Below are 24,100 nucleotides of genomic sequence, written 5' to 3' on the forward strand. Positions count from 1 at the left end.
TATAGGCTATATTTTTTCACACTTTTCTCATTCTATATTTCTGACATTCCAAAAGCGCCTCCTACTTGCAGAGAACGAATGTTCATTTTCAATTATCCAGTCTGTAGTTTTTGTTCAGACCAATGGGAAAATCCACCCACATAACCCCGTTTTAAATTAATATAATAATTTATACTTCTGACTCACCCCTGGTTTAAACGGTCAATTGTGAGGTTTATCATTTTATAATTTTTTTTGTTTTTGTGAAAACCTGTATCTCAACTGTAAATTAGTTGCCATTTCGTGATCTATAACATGAAAGAAAGCCATTAGAACATGTACATGAAAAATGTAGAAACATTGGACACAACTATGAGGCACCATTGTGCAGCAGCAAGCATCACAACAAAAAAGGAACCTCAAGGTTGATCTAGGAAAATGTGTGCAAATGTATAGGGCCCCATTCCTATATTTCGCCTGGGGCCCCCAATTCACTAAATCCGCCCCTGGTGTCAACTATAACAAAGCATTGTCTTATAAATGTACATTAAAAATAAAAAAAAAAGTAGATTTATGAGGTTAATTACTGTAGAAATGCATCATCACAGTCTGTGAAAAGGGTGTAATGTAGTAAATTAGAACAAGATCTTTTGACCAACGAGATCACTGGAAACAGAAAAAAAAAAGTAAAGCGTAAAGTTTAATACCTGTGGCAATTACAAACACAGCCTGATTGAGGGGAGCCCTGTCTGCCGTAAAGTCGATCACAATGGGCCTAGTCACTTTATCGGAGGATATATTCACCTAAAACCACAGGAAGAAGAATAAGATAAGTAGAATGCGTGTAATTTCACCACCTGCTGGACAGAAGCAGTGTGATCAGCTCAGTAAGTACATAATAAAAACATTATTACATTACCATTCAAAAGTTTGGTAAGATTTTTAAAAAGGTTTTAAAGTGCTCACCCAGGCTGCATTTACTGACAATACAGTAAAAAATAATATTGTAAAATAACAAGTTTTCCATTTTTTTACTGTCACTTTTGATCAATTTAATGCATCTTTGCTAAATAAAAGCTGCTTGCTTAAAAAGAAAAAATTTACTGACCCCAAACTTTTGAATGGTATTGCATTAATTTAACTTAGTTTTATTATTCCAACATCAGCCAAACAAACAAAAAAAAATTATATATATAAATATAAAACAGCATATAAAAGTGATAACACCCCTTTAAAGCTGTTAGTAAACTAGAACCTGCCTGCTGGAGTTCTTGCCGATATCCATGGGCCTGAACCAGCAGCTGATGTGTGCCTGGAGCCACGAGAGTGGTGAAGCGACCCTGACTGTCTGCATGAACATTCATAGAGCCGTTCACCACAACAACAGCATCCGACACCGGATGGCCTTTACTGTCCCTCACGACACCACTCAGTCTTCTGTGAACCTTCAATGATTCAACGGGAGTTAAACATGAATTAAAATGAGTTTAAGTTGCCTGGAAATATGGTTATTCTGAGAAGATGGTAAAGGTAGTTCAAATGTATCCACCTCCAGCAGCATGCGGAAAAGAGGCAGTCTGTTCTCCATCCACAGCGAGAAGAGCGGAGGTTCTGATGGGAACGTACAACAGCCAGTGTACACCGTGATCTCAGGGCAAAGGCCCACATCCAAACTGAAGTCCTGAATAAGCAACATTTGTATTTTCTTTAAGACACAAATTGGAATATGCAGAAAATGAGATTTGAGAGCTATACTGGAGGAGAAGATCCAAAATATCTATACCTTCATGCTGCCAGTGTGAGATCTGAAATCTGCACCCTTAAGGATACCTCCTGGGATTTCCTCTTGAGTTATAGCAAATCACAAAGCATGATATGATGAGGATTCCACGATTACATGGAGTTATAGCAGTATTTTTTCTTTAATCTTTGAATCTGAAAGTCTTTCAAAAGTACCTGACTTTTTAGTACACCCCGGTTTACCCAAGTGCATGAAAGGATGACTGCTGGCATACAAGGAGGCCAAATATCTCAACGTCTGCTCATTTTGTGCTGTGGAGTCATGACAAACCAAATTCTTTATGACTTGCTTAAAATGACATTTCTACTACAGCTGCGATCACACTAGACTTTGAGCATGTGACATTTCTTCTAACACTGCATCATTTGTGAAATGACGTCACACTCTGCAGCATCTTTTTAAAAACAAATTCAATCAAACATACGATCTACTCCACTTTCTTACAATGCTGCAGAAGGTGATCTATTGGTCACACGTTACGAAGTCACAGGTTTTGCATTAGCATGCTTATGAATAGAAGTCAATAGAACGAAAAGTGTAGCATGACCACCCCTTAATACGAAAAGTCGAAATGTTCTGTCATTTTGGCAAAATTTGGGCAAACTTTTTGCAGACAAAATAGTCCATTGCCTATTTAGCTCACACAGAGGTCACATTCGAAAAGTCACCAAATGACAGTAAATGTGACCACAACATTTGTCAAAATGAGCAGTCAAAAGTGCCATGTCACATTTTTTCCACTGACCAGATGAAAATTATAAGTCCAATCACTCAAGCACAAACTATGCAGGAGTTTAATACTTAAAGTTAAGGGGCCCCAAACAAAAAGAATGGGTAATATTAATAATGTTATATATATATATATTAGTGCTGTTGGTTACCATGCTGATTAGGTCTGTCATAGGGGTACGTAGCCAGAAGAGAGCCTCCCTCTAGCACTATTGAGAGAGAGAACCCCCCTCCAGAAATCAGATCCATCATTGCACGTGTCTCTGGCTGTGCGGATGCGTTGCCTAAGTATAAATACAAACTTTATATTTACTCTAACCAAAGCTTTGAAGTGTTCAGTTACATGATTTGATTGCAGTGTGTTGACTAACCATAGAAGAAATCAGTGTCCAGGTCTGTGCCATGAGCGTTGGTGTACCCCACACTGGAAGAGCACAATCCCTCTTGTGCCTGCTCTCTACCATCAGGGTTCACACATGGGAGAAGCAGTAATCTGCTCCTGTCAATCAGCTAAGGAGGAAGAAACCAAAACTGGATTAATGACAGATACACAAACTCTGTTCTCTAAACCTAGTGAGCTGCCTACTTAAACGATGACAAATGCACTCCAGGCCCACTAGATGTTCTAAAAGGTAGAAAGGTCTTCTGGTTGGCAGCATAGCACATATCTTTCACAGTGAAATTAATATCAGAATGTAAAATGCAAGCATAGTTAAAAAAAAAAATAATAATAAATTATATACACGTGCGTACACACAAAAAAAATTTGATTTATATATTAACTTAACTGAACCCTGTAAGGTGTCTAATTAAAAGAAAATAGTATTTTAATTAGGGCTGCTCGATTATGGCAAAAATTATTTGAGGGGGCCATATGACCAAAACTTTATAGGAGTGATTTATTTAAAGATAGTGATACATGTCAAATATATATTTCCTGTAAATAATGTTGCCATGACATTGTAGAGAACAGCGGAATTCCCAAAAAAAAAAAGAAAAAAAAAAAAGTCCTCAATTATTGATAATAATTAAACTGTCAGTTATAAAAAAAAAATAATAATAATAAAGCAAAAGGACAAATACAATAGAATAAAAAGATACAAATGAAAAACTTTGCTTTAATGTTTTTTATGCAAGTCTCAAGCAGTTAACAGCCTACTACAGAAATGAATAATCAAATGTAAAATAAAACAGCATACTATTCACTGAACGAATTAAACTTTCTTTGTTTCTTATTAAAACTACAAAAGTCCTTCACTCAAGAGCAGTGTGGGATTTTGAATTTGTCTTTTGTTGTTTGATTAATATTAACCCTGTAAGGCCCACTGTTCTAATATTACAACATCAGTTTTAGCTCCACTAAGTTAAACCTGTACTTGTTTTTTTAGCCTTTTTACTCAACTAGTAGGTTCTATTGTTCAGTCCTGCAATGTTGTTGGGTGGTATATTTTGTAAATAGGTCTGTTTCCCTGGCCATAAACTTAGACAACCTGCACACTTGCTTCAAGGAACTTCACCTTTTTTATTGGACTGGATAAATCAACATGCAAGTAAGTATAATGCCTAAAATATTTTTTTCTGTGATTAGTAATATGTGTAGATCATGCAGATATTAAGGTACTGTTAAATACTTTGATTAAATTAGATTTTGAGCTTTTTATGTCAGTGTTGTAATTTCACAACATTGGGCTAGAGTGGAAGCAAAATTTGCCTGTGCACCTTACACATTACATGAATGAATTGTACTTCTAATTTGTTAGCAACATACGTTTTGACCATTTTTGTCAGTGACAAAATATAATGTTGATTTTTAATGTCTTACAGCCTACTACAGAAATGAATAATCAAATGTAAAATTAAACGGCATGGTCTTCACTGTAAGAATGAAACTTTTTTTTTTTGTTTCTTATTAAAGCTACAAAAGTCCTTCACTCAAGAGCAGTGTGTGATTTTGAATTTGTCTTTTGTTGTTTGATTAAGCACACACTCGCAGCAGGAAAATAGCCCGCTGTCACTTTAAGAGCCTTACGGATCCAATTTACTGTTACACAAGTATCTTCATTCTCAACTCTTTACGTTAATTTATTACATGACCGACGAAGGTATACATGAATAATGTAATAATGTATGTACAGGTATATTATGTGCAAATTGAAATGTAGACCGAGTATGTGTGTTAGATAAATAAGTGTGTAAGTGAATAAATAGTGTGTGATCCACAGTTATTGTCAAGTGTTCATGAGATAGATGGCCTGAGGGAAGAAACTGTTCCTGTGTCTGGTCGTTCTGGTGCTCAGAGCTCTGTAGCGTCGACCAGATGGCAGCAGTTCAAAGAGGGAGTGTGCTGGATGTGAGGGGTCCAGAGTGATTCTGCCAGCCCTTTTGCTCACTCTGGATGAGTACAGTTCTTGGAGAGAAGGGAGGGTTGTACCAATGATTCGCTGAGAGGACGCAGCCCTGAGGAGCTCCAGTGCTGATCGCACGGGTGCTGGATGTGTATTTTCCCAGCCTTAATAGCTGCTGTCTGTCTGTCAGGAAGCTGTTGATCCACTGACAGATGGAGGTGGGCAAGCGCAAGGAGCAGCACAAGTTCTATTTCACGCTTTTAAAAACATGAATACTAATATAAATCAAGCATGTCCCATTTTGCAAAAGTCACGTTACATGATTTTACTGATTTGCACGTGAAATTGGGCTTTTATGGAGAAACGAAAGCGCAGCGCTGGAAAAGGGGGTGGAATGGGGTGCAATAATCGTTTCTCGATTACTGTATTTTCATAATCGTTGGAGGCCAAAATCGAAATCGAAACAGTTTTTCGATTAATTGCACAGCCCTAATTTTAATGCAATATATTTTGTTAGTTGGCAATGTGCGAACATGCTTTTGTGTTTGTTTACAAAACTTCTGTATTCTCACAAAAGTTTTACATTCTCTCGCAAATGCTTTGCTTTTCCAAAAAAACTTTTCATTCCATTCATTCACAAACGAAATTTACAATCCCCCTAGAAACTTTGTTTGTGATGGAAATAATATAACATAGGAGTAAAAAGACAAAAGATATAGGATGGTTGGTAGGCAGTAGACAGCAAGTCTTTGTAATGAAGCTACAAATTAAATTGAAACTGATGGAAGGAAGGATGGTTTATTGAGAGGTTTTGTAAAGCTTGCCTTGGTGATGGCAGGATTCCTGCCATAGTTGAGGCAGAGAAAAGAAGCAAATTCGAGCAGCAACTCTGGACCTACTGCCGCATTACCATGGACTCCGGCCACAAAACGGATCTTGGGTTCAGCAGGTTGAGGGAACTTCAAATTGCCAGCAATCTCAAGAGCCCAGATAGTTCTAAACTCAGTGCTTTGACCCAAACTGACCCCAGGAAGAGAGGGGGGGGGGGGGGGGGGGGTCCTCACCTTCAGCCCGTTCCTATCACGCAGCGAGCGCGGGCACACGCGGGGGGGGGGGGGGGGGGGGGGGGGGGGGGGGGGGGGGTGATTCAAACAACAACAATTGAAGATTCACAACATCATTTACCTTCCAACTTAACAAGTCAATAAATACCCATGATCTACGTACATGACGATGTTTGGACTAGATGTTTTGCCTAAGCTGTTCTAGATAGTTACTCAAGTCAAAACATCTAAAATCTTTGGTCCTTCGCAAGCGCCACTAATCATTGGATAAAGATATCTTCAGGATTACATACCTGTATAGCCGTGTGATGTGAGGGAAGTTGAAGGTCAATCCTCGCAGGAACTCCGTGCGTTCCCTGTAGGTTCGGTACTGCAAGGTCTGAGCAGGGATAAGGCTGCGGATCAACTGATCCAACTCACCAGGGGCTAAAAGCCACTCCATCAGTTTCTCAAAGTCCTTCTGTTCTCCTTCCTCTACAGATGGCTGCAACGTATCTCTGGTCAGCCTGAAGTCCACCTGCTCCACCCGAGTCTCCAACACATGGACAGATACCGACATTGGAGTATAACTGTGGATAGATCACAGGAAATGTAATGGCTGACCCATTTTACAACCGGCATTCTGTTAGTTTCCATTTCTTGTGAAGTGTGAGGCCTCACCCTGAAGCAGATGCGGTGATATGGTAAGAACCAGGAGCCAGAGGTCTCCAGTATTGGCCCGTGCTGCTGGTGTGGACATGATGGCTTGAGCCTTCCACCATGACTGTGGCATTAGCAATGCCTTTGCCAGACTGACCATCAGTCACCATACCCCTCACAAACAAATGAACCTGACATATGGGACATCACACAAACCATGCAAAGGTTTAAATGGAATAGCTCACCTAAAAAAAGACTAATGTCTCGATCATGATAAAAAATAAATCACCTGTTGTATAAAGTGCAAGAGCGCTCTGTGATTCTTCTCCCAGTATTCTGAGAGCAACTTCTCTGGTGGAAGCAGTTCACAGCTCAGACCGATGTTAACGGCTAAAGTGTCTGTGCTGCGATACGCCCAAGTCAGCATATCAGTTCCTACCATTACGTAAAAGGCAAAAACAGTGTCGATTTTCATGTGAAACAGGAAAAATAAAAGTGACCATATCCTTCAAAAATATTTTTTAAAGAAACTAATAATTTTTATGCAGCAAAAAGGCAAAAGTGACATTAAAGAGATTTATAATGTTACAAAAGATCTATTTCCAATAAATGCTGTCCTTTTGAACTTTCCATTCATCAAAGAATCCTAAAAAAGCCTATCATGGTTTCCACAAAAATATTAAACAGCACAACCGTTGATGATAAAAAAAAAAATGTTTCTTGAGCACCAAATCAACCTACATGAACTTGGACCACAAAACCAGTCATAAGGGTCAATTTTTCAAAATTGAGATTTATACATCTGAATTAATAAGCTTTCCATTGATGTATGGTTTGTTAGGATAGGCCAATCTTTGGCCGAGATGCAACTATTTGAAAATCTGGAATCTGAGGGCGCAAAAAAATCTAAATATTGAGAATATTGCCTTTAAAAGTTGTCCAAATGAAGTTCTTAGCAATGCATATTACTAATCAAAAATTAAGTTGATATATTTACAGTAGGACATTTACAAAATATCTTCATGGAACATGATCTTTACATAATATCCGAATGATTTTTGGTATAAAAGAAAAACCAATAATTTTGACCCATACAATGTATTTTTGGCTATTGCTACAAATATACCCCAGCGACTTAAGACTGGTTTTGTGGTCCAGGGTCACATATCTGAATGATTTCTGAAGGGCCATGTGACTGAAGAAATGGCTGCTGAAAATTAAGCTTTGCCATCACAGGTATAAATGACACTTATGAATATAACAAAATGGAAAACAGTTATTTTAAATTGTAATATTTCACACTATTACTATTTTACTGTATTTTTGAACAAATAAATGCAGCCTTGGTCAGCATAAGAGAAATCTTTCGATAACAACTACTACTAATAATCTTACTGACCCCAAACATTTTAATGGTAAATAAGGTAAGTTCTGATTTAGTTTTCACTTAAATCAGTGATTATGCTTTAGTCTGACCAGTGACTACTGGACGATGGTGCTTAGTTGCTTTTTTCTCTCTGGATCTTGGCACATCACATGCCTGAGGCTCTTGAAAAGCCTGGGATTTCTGGAAAGAAATGACAACAGTATTGGACATTTGAGAAAGGCTCGTGATGCAAGCATTACAGAAAACAATGATATTCTACACGTTTTCTGCTGATGATTTAGTCCGTTAAATAAAATGTCACAAATGTTACATAATTCATGATATACACACAGCACACACATACCACATAATAGGCTTCTGCAACTGATTTAAACATGTCCTCATCAACAGAGTCAAGGGAACTCGGGTACACAACTCCCCTAAACCCTAGAGAAAACAGTAGCAGTTCAGTTTGATCATTTAAAAAAACAAATTAACATTTTAAGACAAACCCAAGCCACTTTCTGTACCTCCACGAATACTTGCAGACAGCACAAAGAAGTGGGTCTTGATCCAGTTTATCACTGCTCTAGTTTCTGCTTCAACAGTATTTCCCGATCTTGGCTGTTTAGGGAAATTTGCATTCAGGTCAACATGGTGACTGTTACCGTGTCCGATAATGCTCAGGTCTCCTGAGACCTGTTTCTTGTGAGCTATGAGAAGAAAATCAGGGTAAATACAGAAGACAAGAATGAAATAACTTTCGAATGAAAAAAACCCAATATATTTGCTTGTACCTTTTAGTGCTAATTCATACCCATCTGGGTTCATGGAAGGCATGATGTGAATTTTTGTGCTATTGACCAGACGTGTGACCAATGGATCTTCGCCATAATTGCGGCACAAGTACTCAACCAGGTTTAGGAGAATCTCACGACCGATAAACTCATTTCCATGCAGGTTACCCAAAAACATGACCTCTGGTTTGCCTGGTTGAAGTAAAGAGGTGATCACTAGAGACATTTTCTTTATTATGTATATGTGTGTAAATGTGTGAGACCATACGCAATTGCACCTTGCTGATCAACACCAGGATTGGTGGATATCTCCATCACATAAAGATTCCTGCCCTGCACTGATCGTCCAGCAGATTTCAGGTAAGTGATGGAAGGATGGATAGCACTAAGCAGTTGCAAGAACATCTCCATTTCATCATAACTATGATGTTGGAAATCCAAAGTATGGATTGGAGACATTGAGGTGGGAAGCCCTGGTGTGCTCAGACGGTCATTGGTTATCATAGGTTGTTCAGAAGGATCTAGCAATAACATCTCCTCTACAGGCTCCTCAAGAGTGAAGTTTAACAGCGTGGCTTTGCCTTCAATCACTGGCACATTCTTGACAGTATTTGAAAGAAATCTGAAGGAAACAATTCCATTAAACTGGACCTATTCCATCTCTTTATTCTTTATGCATCTACTTATAATCACCCAGGTGAGCTAGCAGTGATGTCATATATTCCAGGCAGCAGCAGGCGATAATAATCACCAAACATCCAGGTTGTGATGTTGTGATCAGTTCCAGAAATGGAGATTGTTGCATTTGGGAGACCAAAGCCTGATCTGGTCATTACGAAACCTCTTACACCAATATGAGCCTAAAACAGAAATGGAATAAGGTTTGTTAGACCATTCATGGGACTACATAAAATATTCGAATCAACTCACTTGGTGTATGTAGGCAAGAAGGGCCTCCTTGTTGTTGGTCCACTCTATGAAAAGCTGAGAAGCTGGTGGATACTTGCAGCAGCTCAATCCAAAAGTGACTTCAAAACAGTTCCCTTTGAAGTAGTTGTAATTCTGCATTCCCCCTGTGCACACACAGGGCACCAAATCAAAGCTCAATGGATTTCCACTTAAGTACAAGACATGTTTTTAAATATCAAACCGTTTGTGATACCATCTCCGAAGCTTGTGTTTAGATCCTCAGGACAGTCAGGATTGTTCATTTTCATAATGGGATGGTTCTCGGTGTAGGTGCGTGTTAAATGGCGAAACAGAGCATCATCTGTTGTCAGCCCTGAGGTTACATAAGAACTGCCATCATAAAAGGGGTAGGTGGCCATCACTGAGCCCCCATGTAGACTGCCAGACAAGACAAACCTTGAAAAGACAACACAGAGGAAACAAGCATGACTTGTGAAAATCTCAGATCAGAAGCAAGAGAACATTACACCACTGAATAATTGGTTTCACCACTGAATAATTAGAGATTCATGTTTTCCAAGCTAGTATAAAACGTTACACCAATTTCTCAATTAAAAATAAGTAGATAACTCGGATATGAAGTGATGCTAATTTTGTGCTTGGATCAATTCATTTTAAAATCATTTATATTAATTTAGATATTTTGTAGTGCATACAGTGTTGTTTTTGTACTATATAATAATAATAATAATATACTTGGTACTAAAGGTTTTATTAATATTTTGAATGAGCTATTCTTTTTATATTTTCATTTTAATTTAATTTTGTGTGTTTTTGTCATTCATTAAATTATTTTATTTATTATTATTTTTTTTTAAGTATTACTATTACTGATTTTTTTCCCCCATTAGTTTCGTTTTAGTGTTTATTAATTTCCAGTTAGTAAATGTAGTGCTTAACAATTTTTGTTAGTTGCCAAGGCAATGTGTGTGTATATATATATAATAAATTATTTTTTATTAAAAGTTTTTTTTAATTTTAAATAGTTTGAATTTAGTTTAAGTCAACTGAAAACGTCAATGTGGCTTAAAATGTAAAATTAAAAAATATATATTATTTTTGTTAGCTAAATCAAAGTTAGTGTGATATAACCATCTTGCAGTCAGCCAATTAACTATGTGACAAGAAAATCAAAAGGGCATATTCTTGTTGACCCTCCTAATAATAAATATCAAATAATTTTTAAAGACAGATTTTAATGGCAATGTTCATTGAGGCTGTCAGTGTCAAATGATTTGGTTAAAACATTTGTACATTTATATAAATAACAATAAAAATGTTTGCCTTCAAAACTATTTTCGAATTAAATAATTTTGTAATGAAAATATAGACTATTAAAACAATAAACGTACTTTTTCTCAAGAATCCATTGCATGACAGCTGTGACCTCTGGTAAGTCTTCTGAAGTCTTACTGAAGAGCTTATCCTCGTCTGAGAAACTCTTGTCGAGGTCATGATGTTTGGCATTCTCGCGGCCCTCGCTGCTGCCGGTGCAGTCCCCCTCCACCGCGCGCTCAAAGCCGTCAGGGTTCATGCTGGTCATTATATAGATGTCCGTCCGGTCCACCAGCTCTGTTACTCTCACATCACGGCCATACTGAGTCAACAGGTACTCGATCAGATACACTAACAGCTGCCTTGATAAAGCCTCGTCCCCGTGGATGTTGCCCACATACTTGAACCTCGGTTTGCCCGGTACGTCCGCCGTCGGACTCGTTGTTATTCTCGAGACCCAAAGCTCCCTTCCCTCGACAGACTGTCCTATGCTCACGAGGCTGCAAATATGCGCGTATTTTTGAGAAAAACGCTGAAGACGATCGGTCATGTCAGCGTAGTTGTAATATCCTTTGTATGTTTCTTCATAAACTTTGTTGGTGCGTCTCAAACCAAGTATTTGAAGCGGAATTATTAAAATGAGCCACAAAATACGCATTATGTGTTTGTAGTAGCTTTCAAATGGTAGAGAATTTAAAATATATATATTTTCTTTAATCGTTTTATCGTTAGTTGCCTTTTTGTTGAGCCATCATAAATTGTTCATCACTGGTCTGTCAATGAACAGGTTAAACGCTTTGAATCCAAATTAGGGACTCTAATAGATTCCACTTGGTATAATTAGGCCTAGTATCAAATTGATTTGCACAGGGTCAAACCAAAACCTGGATTAAACCACTGCCATTTGTTAAGGGGTGGTTGTCAATTTTCCATACAATTTTCAAGATTAAGTTAAATCAAGATCATCAAGATTAATTTAATATATATATATATATATATATATATATATATATATATATATATATATATATATATATATATATATATATATATATATACATGTATAATGTAAAATGAGCCCAAAGGCCCACTTCCTAAAATACAAAGGCAGCTATATATTTTTGTTTTAAAAACGTAAATATAAGGAGTACATTGTTAACCTTGTTTATATGAACACTGTAATAAAACATGTATTATTCAATTATTATCCGGAGAATGTTTATATATTACACACACACTTATATTTATGCATTCGGAGAGATTTTTAGACATATTTTTCCTACAAAAAATACACATATGGGGATGCTTATAGAAGCAACAAATGAAAACTTCCTTTCCTGTTTTTTTTTTGTATTTGTGATGTTTTCACATGATCACATTTACAGTCATTTTATGTGTAGCATCTGAAAGGATGTTGATAAAGTAGCATCTGAAAAGTAATTTAGTGAGGCCCATCTGTTGCCATTTTGATATAGTTAGTACAAAAGGCTGATATGTTTTAAAGGAGACATATTATGCCCCTTTTTACAATATGTAATATAAGTCTCTGGTGTCCCCAGAATGTGTCTGTGAAATCTCAGATCATTTATTATATCATTTTGAAAATGCCTATTTTGAGTGGAAGCAGAAACACTCTGTTTTTCGGGCCTGTCTCTTTAAATGCAAATGAGCTGCTGCTCCCCGCCTCCTTTTCCAGAATAGAGCTGCGCCATTAGAGCTCGGACCTATGGGAAGCCAAACAACCCAAATGTGGGACGAAACGGTTGATTATGCTTGAAAAAAAAGAGTAAAATATAAAAACAAAAATTTTCCCTTATGGAAATACGGAAACTAACAATGGTTTTATTATAGTAAAAGTGCAGTAACCATGGATTGATTGTCATTTTTTTTTAACCCACAACTACAAATGTATGGTTAAAAGGTTAGTGTCATAAAATCATGGTTAATTTGAATGTGTTTTCCGATAAACCTAAAACACAATGCAGTGCAAAATTCAAAATACATCATATTGAATTTACATACACTGTCCCTAATTTTTAACACGTAATTTTTGTACGTTTTTTAAATTAATTAAAATTGATTTATTTATTTAATCTGGAGTGTAGAGAAAAGCCTTACAAACCGTATCCATTATATAAAATTGCAATGTTAAAGTTAAATAACAACGTTCCCTTTACTAGAGACAACAAAAATCCCATATATACTAGGCTATTTAATAATAGTTAAAATTTAAAATGGGCAATATTGTGCTGAATACAGAACTTGACGACGACAACAACAATAATAACTAAGTACAAAATAAAAAATATATATATACTAGAAGCTGGGTGTGCTCCTCAAGAGGTCTATGGAATTGTACATTTATTAAAGTCTTATATATTTTATATTTGCAGTTTTTCAAAGTACAACTGTTTACATGTAGTAGAAAGGTTAGCAAAAGAAATGTAATAACTTAATACTGATCTTCATTATGTTATGTGCAGGAAAAAAAATGCGGAGAGTAATGTTCACACAGTAGGTGGCGGTAATGCACCTTAACGTTGGATTCCACCTGCCTTAAAACATGAAGAAGAAGAAGAGTAATGTTCGCGCTGCGCTGTTGTAACTGATCCGCTCCGCGCTGTCAGCTCGGTGGCGCTAGTAAACACGTCCTCTCTGCGCTGTCGAGTCGGGCGAACACTTGAATTCCGCGCCGTTTCATCCCACATTTGGGTTGTTTGGCTTCCCATACGGACCTGCTAGTGATGGGACGTTTGGATCATTTTACCGACTCAGACCTTTGAGTCTCCTGCAGCAAAATTAACAAATCTTTTTTCGAGTAATTTTGTTCATTTTAGCAAAATATAATTAAAATGTTACGTGTTACTTCACTAACACGTCTACTACTTACGCAAACATTGATCACACTACAAACAATACAAAACTGCTATAAGAAACAGAAAAGATTAAAGGGGTCATATGATGCTGCTAAAAAGAACAGTATTTTGTGTATTTGGTGTAATGAAATGTGTTTATGCGGTTTAAGGTAAAAAAACATTATTTTCCACATACTGTACATTATTGTTTCTCCTCTATGCCCCGCCTTTTTGAAACGCATCGATTTTTACAAAGCTCATCGGTCTGAAAAAGTGAGGGTGTGCTGTGATTGGCCAGCTATCCAGTGCATTGTGATTGGCTGAATACCTCAAGTGTGGGACGGAAATGTTACGCCCCTTACCACATTGTGATGATGCCCTGTCAGGCCGAAGCGATGATTCAAAAACATGAAAACCCATTATAATATATAATATATAAACGAGGCATTCGTTGCGTCCAGTGGGGACATAATTATGGATTATAATGACTTATACTGTCTTTTTACGCGTTGCGTTGCATCGCACCGTGTAAACATAAAACCTGCATTTGTGATCGGAGAAATGACAAACAGCAAGTCCTACTCTACACTGCCCAAAAAAACTCGCTTTAAATATAAAAACTCTTTAAATATAAAAAACGTACTTACAGTCTGTGAGTCAGAACAGCCGGCACTGTAGTCTACTCTCCCAGGATCAGGAAACAGTCCTCCATAAAATGTGCTGCACTCATAATATTTGGGTTGAAGTGTTCTGGAACAGTGTTGTAAATACAACTTAACCACTGATTTCTAGTCGTGTCCATTTTTGGAAGACCAAACAAAGTAGTTTCTCTTTCACAACGAAACAGCGTCACACACCGCGCGGCCTACAGTGAGCAGAGGGCCGGGGCTAGCGTGAGGAACGGCCGGAGGGTTAGAGTGAGCAAAGGCGGGTGGGCTTGAGAGCGGCGTGGCCAGCGATTTCGACGAAGGAGTGTCCGGAAGGACATGTGACGACTCCGGGCTGGACTCCGCTTCGTCCACGGTGAAAGCCGATCCGGTGATCCACAGCGCAAAGTTGTAGTATTTCCTCAGCAACCAGCACGGGTCAGCTCCAGGCATGACAAAGCAGATATCGTCCTCTTTTGGAAGACCAAACAAAGTAGTTTCGCTTTCACAACGAAGCACACAGCGTCTTTACGACATGGTGGCGGAAACAACAAAACTACAGCGAGAATAAAAGTTACACCTTCTTTCTTTGCGTGAACATTTGGGCGGCGTTATGCAAATCTTCCCACATAGTGACCTAGATATGTGGGGGCATGTTAGAACGAGCCGTTTTAGGTAGGTGTGGCTGACTCTTAACTTTTATAAAGAATATCTCTTTGGATTTGAGACTTTAGTCTTTGCAACTTTACAGGTCTTCTTTATGCACCAAGAGCTTGGAACACTCCAAAGAGAAAGGAAAAATTGAAATCGCATCATATGACCCCTTTAATTAATTGTTTACCTGGCTGGGTCTTCAGTCTATGATTAGCTCACCTCACCTCTTATCTGACAAGTCTTCAGGTTTGAGCCGTTCGTTCATCACGTGACAGTCCCATATGCTTTAACCAATACAGTCTGAGCCGAAAAGAGAATTGATTAGTTCATCTCTCGAGTCTTTCGAATCATTCGTTCTTTTGTCACATGACGTGACAGCATTGGATAGAGAAATTAGTTAATTTACAAGCTTCCTTACAAACGGGTGCATAGTTATTATTATTATTATTATCAACATTATTATAATTATTATTTGCTCTTACAGTTACGTGATGCGTTTCTGGTCTCAAATTGTAGCTTTTTACTTCTTACAGTTTATAAATGTGTGAATTTCTGTCATTATGGTTCTTTTCCATAACACTGAATGTTGTAACAATAGTAAAAATATTTCACAGTATTACTGCTCTTGCTGTACTTTGGATCAAATAAATGCAGGCTCGGTGAGCAGAAGAGACTTCTTTAAAATACTGCATAGGTTAAGCTTATGGGGCTGTCACGTGATGAACGAGCGACTCAAACCCGAAGACTCGAGAGATGAACTAATCAATTCTCTTTCCGGCTCAGACTGCATAGGTTAAACTTATGGGGCTGTCACGTGATGAACAAATGACTCGAAAAACCCGAAGACTCGAAACAGGTGAACTACTTGACAAATTCCAGTACTGAACCTATAGGATGTTGCGAATGCGCGACTGAACGAATCACTCCCCGAGACGACTCGTTCTTCCCGAGTCACATTAAAGATTCGTTCAAAATGAACGAATCGTTCAAGAACGACCCAACACTAGTACCTGCTAAAAACATCTGTTTTGATTCTGATGTATCATGTTTATCGAGCTGAAATCATGCGTTTTAAACCATATGAGTTTAAACTTCTGATATAAGGTTTTCTGAATGCACGCATCCGAAGCACACGGACAGAAAGCGGCTGTCACAGCATGAGAGTACTAAACTAAGTTCTCATTTACGTTAAAAACACACAAGTTACAAAAACAGTCGGTTATGTCTGTGAAGGTAAACTGCTGGGAAATAAATCGCTTGTTTATTTTAGATCTGTGTGGCAGCAACCATATACATTAAATAAATCAATAAATCCACTGCTCTCTTTTCAAAATGAACGAATCGTTCAAGAACGACCCAACACTAGTACCTGCTAAAAACATCTGTTTTGATTCTGATGTATCATGTTTATCGAGCTGAAATCATGCGTTTTAAACCATATGAGTTTAAACTTCTGATATAAGGTTTTCTGAATGCACGCATCCGAAGCACACGGACAGAAAGCGGCTGTCACAGCATGAGAGTACTAAACTAAGTTCTCATTTACGTTAAAAACACACAAGTTACAAAAACAGTCGGTTATGTCTGTGAAGGTAAACTGCTGGGAAATAAATCGCTTGTTTATTTTAGATCTGTGTGGCAGCAACCATATACATTAAATAAATCAATAAATCCACTGCTCTCTTGTCTGAGGCTGGGACTCTTAATAGTGTTCTGTGCTCGTCTGTGCAGCCAAAGACAGAACAGTTAGCATGTTTTGCTCAAACTTTCGCCGTGGCATTAGAACTAATACACCGTTGTCGCTTGCGAAAACACAATAACGGCACCAGTGGGTGTAAACTTACAGATTAAGGGGTGGTAATATTATAATGAGATCCCTTTGCCACGTCACCAAGGGAGCGAAATCAGAGGCGCTCGTCTTCTCAGATGCTTGCAGAAAAAGTCTTACCTAAACAAAGTTACTGGGTTAATCTTTTTCACGTTTCCTTGGTTGGTAGATGCACCAGGGGCCTGATTATAGCACTTAAAACCTGGAAAAGTCAGATTTTCATGATATGTCACCTTTAACATATATTCTGAGACATTATATCTTTTCATTTCAAATTTTAATGTTAAACAATTCATTACACCTTTTCTGAAAATGACTGATGTGAGAGTTCAGAGTTTGTTCTAATGTTCACTTAAGGTCAGTAAAGATCCACACATCACAGTTAGCTGGTATCAATTATTCAGTTTTTTTGTTGTTGTTTCTTTAGATGTTATGCTCATGTTCTTTATTCATCAAATATCATACAGAAGTTGACCATGAAAACTGCATTGGCTATGATCATGATGATCAAGTCATGACGAAAGAAGAGCAACGCTCCCGGCTTCTCACCGCACCACGTCCTTTTCGGCTGTCGTCATACAGGACTTTTTCTTCTGCTTTTTTTTCTAATCATTCCTGGCGTCAATAGTTTGTCTTTCTTTCCTCGTGTAGTTGGTAAAAAACATGCTGTGAACTTGTTGCATTAGTGTAGCACCAGTATACCAGCCTGCCGTCTGGGTCAACAAACCATCTTGCATGGCTGGGAACGGAGGGATGGAGGAAGTGGAAGTTTGAAGGGCTCAGAAGGAGGAAGAAGGGAGGGAAGGGAGGAAGGACACGTCTGGTTCCTCTCAATGCTGGATCCTACGGATAGACTGGATCTGGGGGGTCTGAGCATGGCAACCGTACTCCCTGTAGTGCCTGTACTCGCCTCCGTGGCAGTCGCACTCCATAATGTACTGGTAACCGCGGTAACCAGGATACTGGTAGCATACCCAGCTAGAGAAATAGGAACAGAGAGGCAGCATGTTACCATGGAGGCCAAGTGGAGTATTTGATATCTCAAACGTTGATGAATGCAGTGATGAATACAGTGACGCCAGCCTATTTCAGATACAGGTCAAAAGCAACATAAGTAAAAAAAATAAAAATAAAAACAGAAAACCAGCCTCCATTTTTGGACCAAAAATGTTTGACCCTAACAAAATGATCAGGTGATTAAAATCCATTCTGGGCAATCGTACTTACGCTCCACTCATGACTTTGATGGAGCCGATCTCGTTGCTGCACCATCCCATAGCCTGCAGGGAGGGGTAGTCATTGCACATCTCCCACTGCCTTCCAGTCATGTTCTCACACTCGAAAAGCGTCATACGGCAATCACTGTGCATCTGTTTCAGAATGGAGAAAGAAAGACAACTTGTTGAATGCTCTGTTGAACAAAATTCTGATTTGAAGAACTGGTTCCCTTTAAATTTGTGACTTGGAATTTGAATTAAACTGGCCCTGTCTCACAGGATGTTGAATTGGAACGAATGAAATTGCAAATGGAAATTAAATTTACTGCAGTGTAACAGTCACACAACTTCATTTTTAATTAGTCTAACACAACAAAATGGACAAGGTATTGCATTCTAGGAAATGTTCTTCCGCCATGAGCCATAAAATGACCATGAAAATAAAAGTTTAAATAATTAAATAAATAAAGATGGCTTTTCAAACATTGATTATAAAATCAATGTTTTATAACTTCTATAAATCATACCTACCTATCTATCTATCTTATATACGTAGTTATATCTTATATGTGACCCTGGACCACAAAACCAGTCATAAGGGTCAATTTTTTGAAATTGAGATTTATACATCATCTGACAGCAATAATGAATACATAAGCTTTCCATTGATGTGTGGTTTGTTAGGATAGGACAATATTTGGCCGAGATACAACTATTTGAAAATTTGGAATCTGAGGGTGCAAGAAAATCATAATATTGAGAAAATCGCCTTTAAAGTTGTCCAAATGAAGTCCTTAGCAATGCATATTACTAATCAAAAATTAAGTTTTGATATATTTACAGTAGGAAATGTACAAAATATCTTCATGGAACATGATCTTTACTTAATATCCTAATGATTTTTGGCATAAAAGAAAAATCAATAATTTTGACCCGTACAATGTTTTTTTGGCTATTGCTACAAATATACCCCAGAGACTTAAGACTGGTTTTTATACATTTTATAAATTAATTTTTTTTATATTAATATTGCTTTTTTAATAAATATTTTAGATTAATATTTCTGTTTTCATTACCCTTTGTGTGTATGATAAAATATGTAAATGATAATAAATAAATAAATAAGCTTTAATATTAGATCAATTACATTTGATTATTTATTGCTTTTTATCAAATATTTTGGACCTATTCTTCTAATATTTCTTATTATACCCCTTTGTTTATGATAGCATGTATATGTAAATTATGCAAATGAATAAATAAAGGACATTTCAGACATTGATTATTAATATTTTGTATAAATTATATTTAATTATTTATTACTTTTTAAACAAATATTATATATATATATATATATTTCTAATTATACCCCTGGTGTATGAAACATGTGTAAGTAAATAAATAAATAAATAAATAAATACATAAATGTAGCTTTTCAAACATTGATTATTAGTATATTTACATTTTCATATACATTTTGTTTTTATGATTTACTGCTTTTTTAACAAATATTTTAGATTTATGTTTCTAATATTTCTGATTATTAATTTCAGTTATGCTTTTTGCAATTTTTTTACTAGCTCACTTCAAATTCAATTTATTCTCAACTCAATTTAATGCCATGTATCTACAACTATGAAAAATGTAAATGTGCTGAGAAATAGTGATGATCAGAGAGTCTGTTGGTGGGTGTATTGTGTGTCTCTGCTGCAGATGGTCTCACTCACAGCAGAATGGATGGGGCGGAAGGACATCAGCCTCTCAATGCGATAGGCATTGCTGCCACTCCAGGCCTCCCAGCAAGGGTAATCTCCCTTCTCCAGGATGAACTGCTGGCCATTGAAGGTAGAGTGCTCAAAACCTACCCAGCTAGAGTCAGAAGAAACCATTAGGAGATGGGGCTGGAAAGAGGAAGAGAGATTTACTCAGGTAATCAAAGATGCTTGCTTTTACTCACACGCCACACTCCACCTTCAGGGAGCGGACAGTCTCCATTCCGTACTCCATGATGTTCTGGCAGCAAGCGGTGAATTCACAACGCCTGCCTTGGAAATGCTCCTGATCATAAACAGTAATCTGAAAAAGAAAGAAATGTGTAAATACACACAAATATCCAGGGGCGTAGCCATCTTTTCAGAAGTCGGGGACAGAAATGTAGTAATAATTTTTTTTTTTTAATTGACAAGTTTTTTAATTGACAGTCAAATACACTGCAGGACAATAACCAAATAATTTATATTCTATAATATTTTTCTTAATTTGTTTTAAATATTTTCCTAATGACAGTTTTATGATTTGTGTTTATATACTACAAACCCATTTTTTTCAATTTTTATCACTGAATAAGGCAGAATAGTTTCTGTACTCTAATAAATGCAATGTCAATTAGCACTGCATTATTAATATACTTCATTTATTACCTGGATATAATTTGAAAAACTGAAATTGAAAAACCCTTGAAAACCTCTATGTGAACACGCTTGCCCGAAATAAAGTGCGGGGGACAAATTTACCTGTTGTTTACGTGTTAAAATTTGTTTTAACCATTTAACTGTCACCCGTCCCCTCTGTGGGACGCCTAAGTTTACTTCACTATATTACAATTAAATCCTAATCTAATCATGACAAACTATATATCGTTGGAAAGGTCTACCACTCCTAAATATGTTTTTACAAAAACATTGGTAAAATATCTATGTAGGAAAAGTAATAGATTAATTTATGACAAAAGTGCACCTCAAAAATCTACATCATAACAGGAGTTCTGACCTTTGTCAAAAAAAGTCTTCTTTGTTGCCTTTTTCTCTATCACACTTTAGAAATCATCAGAAATTATAAATCAATTGAAAACTTTAAATCTCAAAATTCATCCTTTGAAACCCATTTTAAAATCAAACATTGCATTACCACGAAAATGGTACATCAATATCATGTTACAAAATGTTTTCGTTTATGAATTTAAAAAAATTAAGTTTGGATCGTGCACTTTCACGTCTATGTTCAAAAATGTGAGTGACAGTTAAAGGGTTAAATTATTTAAAATTATTATTTTTTTAAACTTTAATTCAAAATAAATCCATACATCAACAGTCAAAAGTTAGGAATAATTAAGGTTTTTGGAAGAATTCTCTTATGCTCACCAAGGGTGCATTTATTTGATCAAAAATACAGTAAAACTAATATTGTAAAATATGATTACCGTTTGAAAAAACTATTTTCTATCTGAATGTATTTCATAATATAATTTATACCTGTGATGTCAAAGCTGAATTTTCAGCATCATTACTCCAGTCTTCAGTGTCACATGATCCTTCAGAAATCATTCTAATATGCTGATTTGCTGCTCAAATATTAATAATGATTTTTATTATTATCAATACTGAAAACAGTTTTGAAAATGAGATTATTTATTTATTTATTAATGGTACTGTTGGCTGCTGAAAATTCAGCATTGATATCACAGGAATAAAATTACAGTTTAAAATATATTCAAATAGAAAGCAGTTGTTTTAAATTGTAATCATATTTCACAATATTATTTGCATTTTTGATCAAATAAATCTAGCATTGGTGAGCATAAGTGACAAAATAAAAACAATTAATTAAATATTAAATGAAATAAAAATACAATATTTTTTCTTCTAAAAAAAATAAATAAAATCGCTGTACCTTCCATGGTCCCATGGGCATTGACATAGGGTTTGTCAGAGCCATTGTTTCAGATATCTCAGCGCTGACTGACCTGCATGCAAAGAATCAGACATCATGTCAGAATAGTTCATCGCTGTATAACATCCCTAAAATGCCATACATGATGAACAGTTTTCATACATTTCTACTTTCACTTACCTGTCATACTGTGAAAAAAAAACAGTACAAGTGCTTTTTTTTCTCTTCATAACATTCTTTGTGCGACAAGCCTGAACATTGTTGGATCAATTAAACCGAGTGGCTTATATTACAGTCTAATGCACATCAGGTCAGTCTTGTTCAAATACCTTGTTGAATCATAATTATCTCCTCTATCATAATTATAATTAGCATGTCTTATTGTATCAGTGGATCACTGTTTGATTTATCATTCTGTATATTTAATGCTCACTATGGTGTTCCAGGCTTGTTTAATCTGGTTTAAAGTTGGCAGAGGTACAGGGTTTACCAGACTTACCCAATAGAATGAGCTGTATGCGTTGAGGGGAATCCACCACGCGGTCTCCTGCTCAGGCATCTGTGGGGCTATTTATACAGACGCCGCTTCAATAGGGCTCCCTGATTCACAGACCCCGGCTGCTGTCAGCATTTTGCTTTGGATGCCTTTTGTTTCTGACCTCAACTGTAGTCCTTTATTTCCTCCGCGTGCTCTTTACAATGAACTGATCTCCACCAATGAGCGGCCATGGAGCTGCATGGCCTCTCATGTTCCACTACCTGATGATCACCTCACTTTTACACTATAAAGGTAGGAAAGTATACTAATATGTGATTTTAGGTCACATTTATGTGAATTACATAAAAGGTTATATACTATAACTCGAGATTTTCATTTCAGGCCTATCAAATTTGAATTGAAGACGTCTTTGCGACAGTATTTGATATTTTACAGACTTTATAAGGGAAAAAATCTATTCAAAATAGCACTGAAATATATTGGTTTTCACATAATACAAATTTTTTATTTGTTGATGCCTGAGATGCAATGACAATGCAATGAGTAACGCGGATGAGTTTCTGACCCATAAATGGAAAAACATTGCAATGCAGATGCTAATATGAATCTGTGTGTTTTCCAAATCAATGAAGCGGATACTGATGGAGCTCAAATGCCGACAAATTTAACATCACAGCAGTTTAAATGTCTAAAAACTAATGTGTTCAATAGCAACTTACATCAAATTCAGCAACAATACATGGCTTTTTAGAAAAACTATGTACCATAGGACATTTACACTGAAAGATGCACATATACTGAAAACAAATAGCTGTAGGATTTACTTTGAAACAATTTTCACTCGACTGCTAGTTAATTTCATGAATAATTGCAAAGGAACGGCATTGAATTAATGTGAAATTCTGAAGTAGAATGACTAAAATGGAGTTTTCTTGTAAAACGTACTCCAAATATCTTTTTTTATTTCCGTGTATAGACCTGAACATTTCAGTCCGTGTGATTTGAAATGAACTGAACAGCTTTAGCGTTCATTGTGAAATGACTTCTGATGCTCAGCCCACAACCTCGACCCAGGTCTCTTTGCAAAACAATGGCCTTACACAGACTGCAGTCAGCACATTGTTGTCCAGGGTGGAGGTGTGTGTGTCGAATGTGCAGTGTTGGGGGTAACTCATTACAAGTAACGCGAGTTACGTAATCAGATTACTTTTGTCAAGTAACTAGTAAAGTAACGCATTACTTTTTTAATTTACAAGAAAATATCTGAGTTACTTTTTCAAAAAAGTAATGCTGAGTGTGTGTGTCAAATGTAGTTCTGGTTGTGTGTAAAAATGTCTGTATGTGCACGTGTGTGTGTGGATTTCTGCTGATGAGAGCAGCCACACCGTGATGACAAAGAGACAAGCCAGCTCAGCAGGCCCGTGAGATGAAATGAGTGTGTCCTCTTCTACAAACATAGGCTACACACTCTCAGCCATATTATTAATAAACTCACCATGAACATAAACGTGTTACTGATGACATTTATTTATGCCTTTGGCCTGTCTTTTAAGCTATAAAGGTTTGATTCCATCTTAGTTTTGTATCATAACAACAATAGCTGTAATATAACAGGCTATTATACCAGTAAGCACAACTATATTGGTTAAAAAGGGAGTTCTTTGAATTATTCGAAGATGCATTATTTGATGAATTGCTCGAGTTAGGGTTTTTTCAGTGTTAAGAAAGCAGTGTCTCATTCTCTGGTATAAATGAAATGTTGATATC

General features: G+C 36.7%; 2 protein-coding genes across 2 annotated transcripts in view; both read right to left on the reverse strand.

The window, feature by feature from the left end:
- Positions 1–11,788, reverse strand: part of cpdb (carboxypeptidase D, b) — a 14,033-nt gene extending 2,245 nt beyond the window's left edge. The window contains exons 1-20 of the mRNA XM_016274915.1: positions 11,042–11,788; positions 9,883–10,085; positions 9,651–9,793; positions 9,414–9,580; positions 8,999–9,342; positions 8,721–8,912; positions 8,454–8,636; positions 8,288–8,370; positions 8,034–8,124; positions 6,847–6,992; positions 6,579–6,748; positions 6,212–6,487; positions 5,679–5,874; positions 2,881–3,019; positions 2,662–2,793; positions 1,936–2,031; positions 1,763–1,824; positions 1,529–1,660; positions 1,239–1,424; positions 687–783 (exon numbers count right to left, since the gene is read on the reverse strand). Of these exons, the coding sequence (XP_016130401.1) occupies positions 687–783; positions 1,239–1,424; positions 1,529–1,660; positions 1,763–1,824; positions 1,936–2,031; positions 2,662–2,793; positions 2,881–3,019; positions 5,679–5,874; positions 6,212–6,487; positions 6,579–6,748; positions 6,847–6,992; positions 8,034–8,124; positions 8,288–8,370; positions 8,454–8,636; positions 8,721–8,912; positions 8,999–9,342; positions 9,414–9,580; positions 9,651–9,793; positions 9,883–10,085; positions 11,042–11,622 (3,619 nt within the window). The 5' untranslated portion in view covers positions 11,623–11,788. The remainder of the gene's footprint in view (positions 1–686; positions 784–1,238; positions 1,425–1,528; positions 1,661–1,762; positions 1,825–1,935; positions 2,032–2,661; positions 2,794–2,880; positions 3,020–5,678; positions 5,875–6,211; positions 6,488–6,578; positions 6,749–6,846; positions 6,993–8,033; positions 8,125–8,287; positions 8,371–8,453; positions 8,637–8,720; positions 8,913–8,998; positions 9,343–9,413; positions 9,581–9,650; positions 9,794–9,882; positions 10,086–11,041) is intronic.
- A 5,575-nt stretch (positions 11,789–17,363) lies between these two features.
- LOC107587221 (beta-crystallin A1-like) lies at positions 17,364–22,420 on the reverse strand. Its single transcript, XM_016274916.1, has 6 exons — positions 22,334–22,420; positions 21,835–21,907; positions 20,123–20,241; positions 19,893–20,034; positions 18,176–18,318; positions 17,364–17,926 (listed from the first exon to the last, which is right to left on the reverse strand). Exons 2-6 carry the CDS (start codon positions 21,877–21,879, stop codon positions 17,779–17,781), a joined length of 597 nt encoding a protein of 198 aa, XP_016130402.1. The 5' UTR covers positions 21,880–21,907; positions 22,334–22,420; the 3' UTR covers positions 17,364–17,778.
- Positions 22,421–24,100: the final 1,680 nt, after the last annotated feature.

This window comes from Sinocyclocheilus grahami, unplaced genomic scaffold, assembly GCF_001515645.1.
Source record: "Sinocyclocheilus grahami isolate Dianchi unplaced genomic scaffold, SAMN03320097.WGS_v1.1 scaffold91.1, whole genome shotgun sequence".
NCBI lineage: Eukaryota > Metazoa > Chordata > Actinopteri > Cypriniformes > Cyprinidae > Sinocyclocheilus > Sinocyclocheilus grahami.

Bases quoted from the DNA above. Each gene is read 5' to 3' on its own strand.
- LOC107587221 (XM_016274916.1), bottom strand. From the start codon at position 21,879: ATGGCTCTGACAAACCCTATGTCAATGCCCATGGGACCATGGAAG. The intron at 20,035-20,122 runs GTGAGTAAAAGC...TTCTGACTCTAG, and splicing joins CTGAAGGTGGAGTGTGGCGT to CTGGGTAGGTTTTGAGCACT. The intron at 17,927-18,175 runs GTAAGTACGATT...CTATTTCTCTAG, and splicing joins ATCAAAGTCATGAGTGGAGC to CTGGGTATGCTACCAGTATC.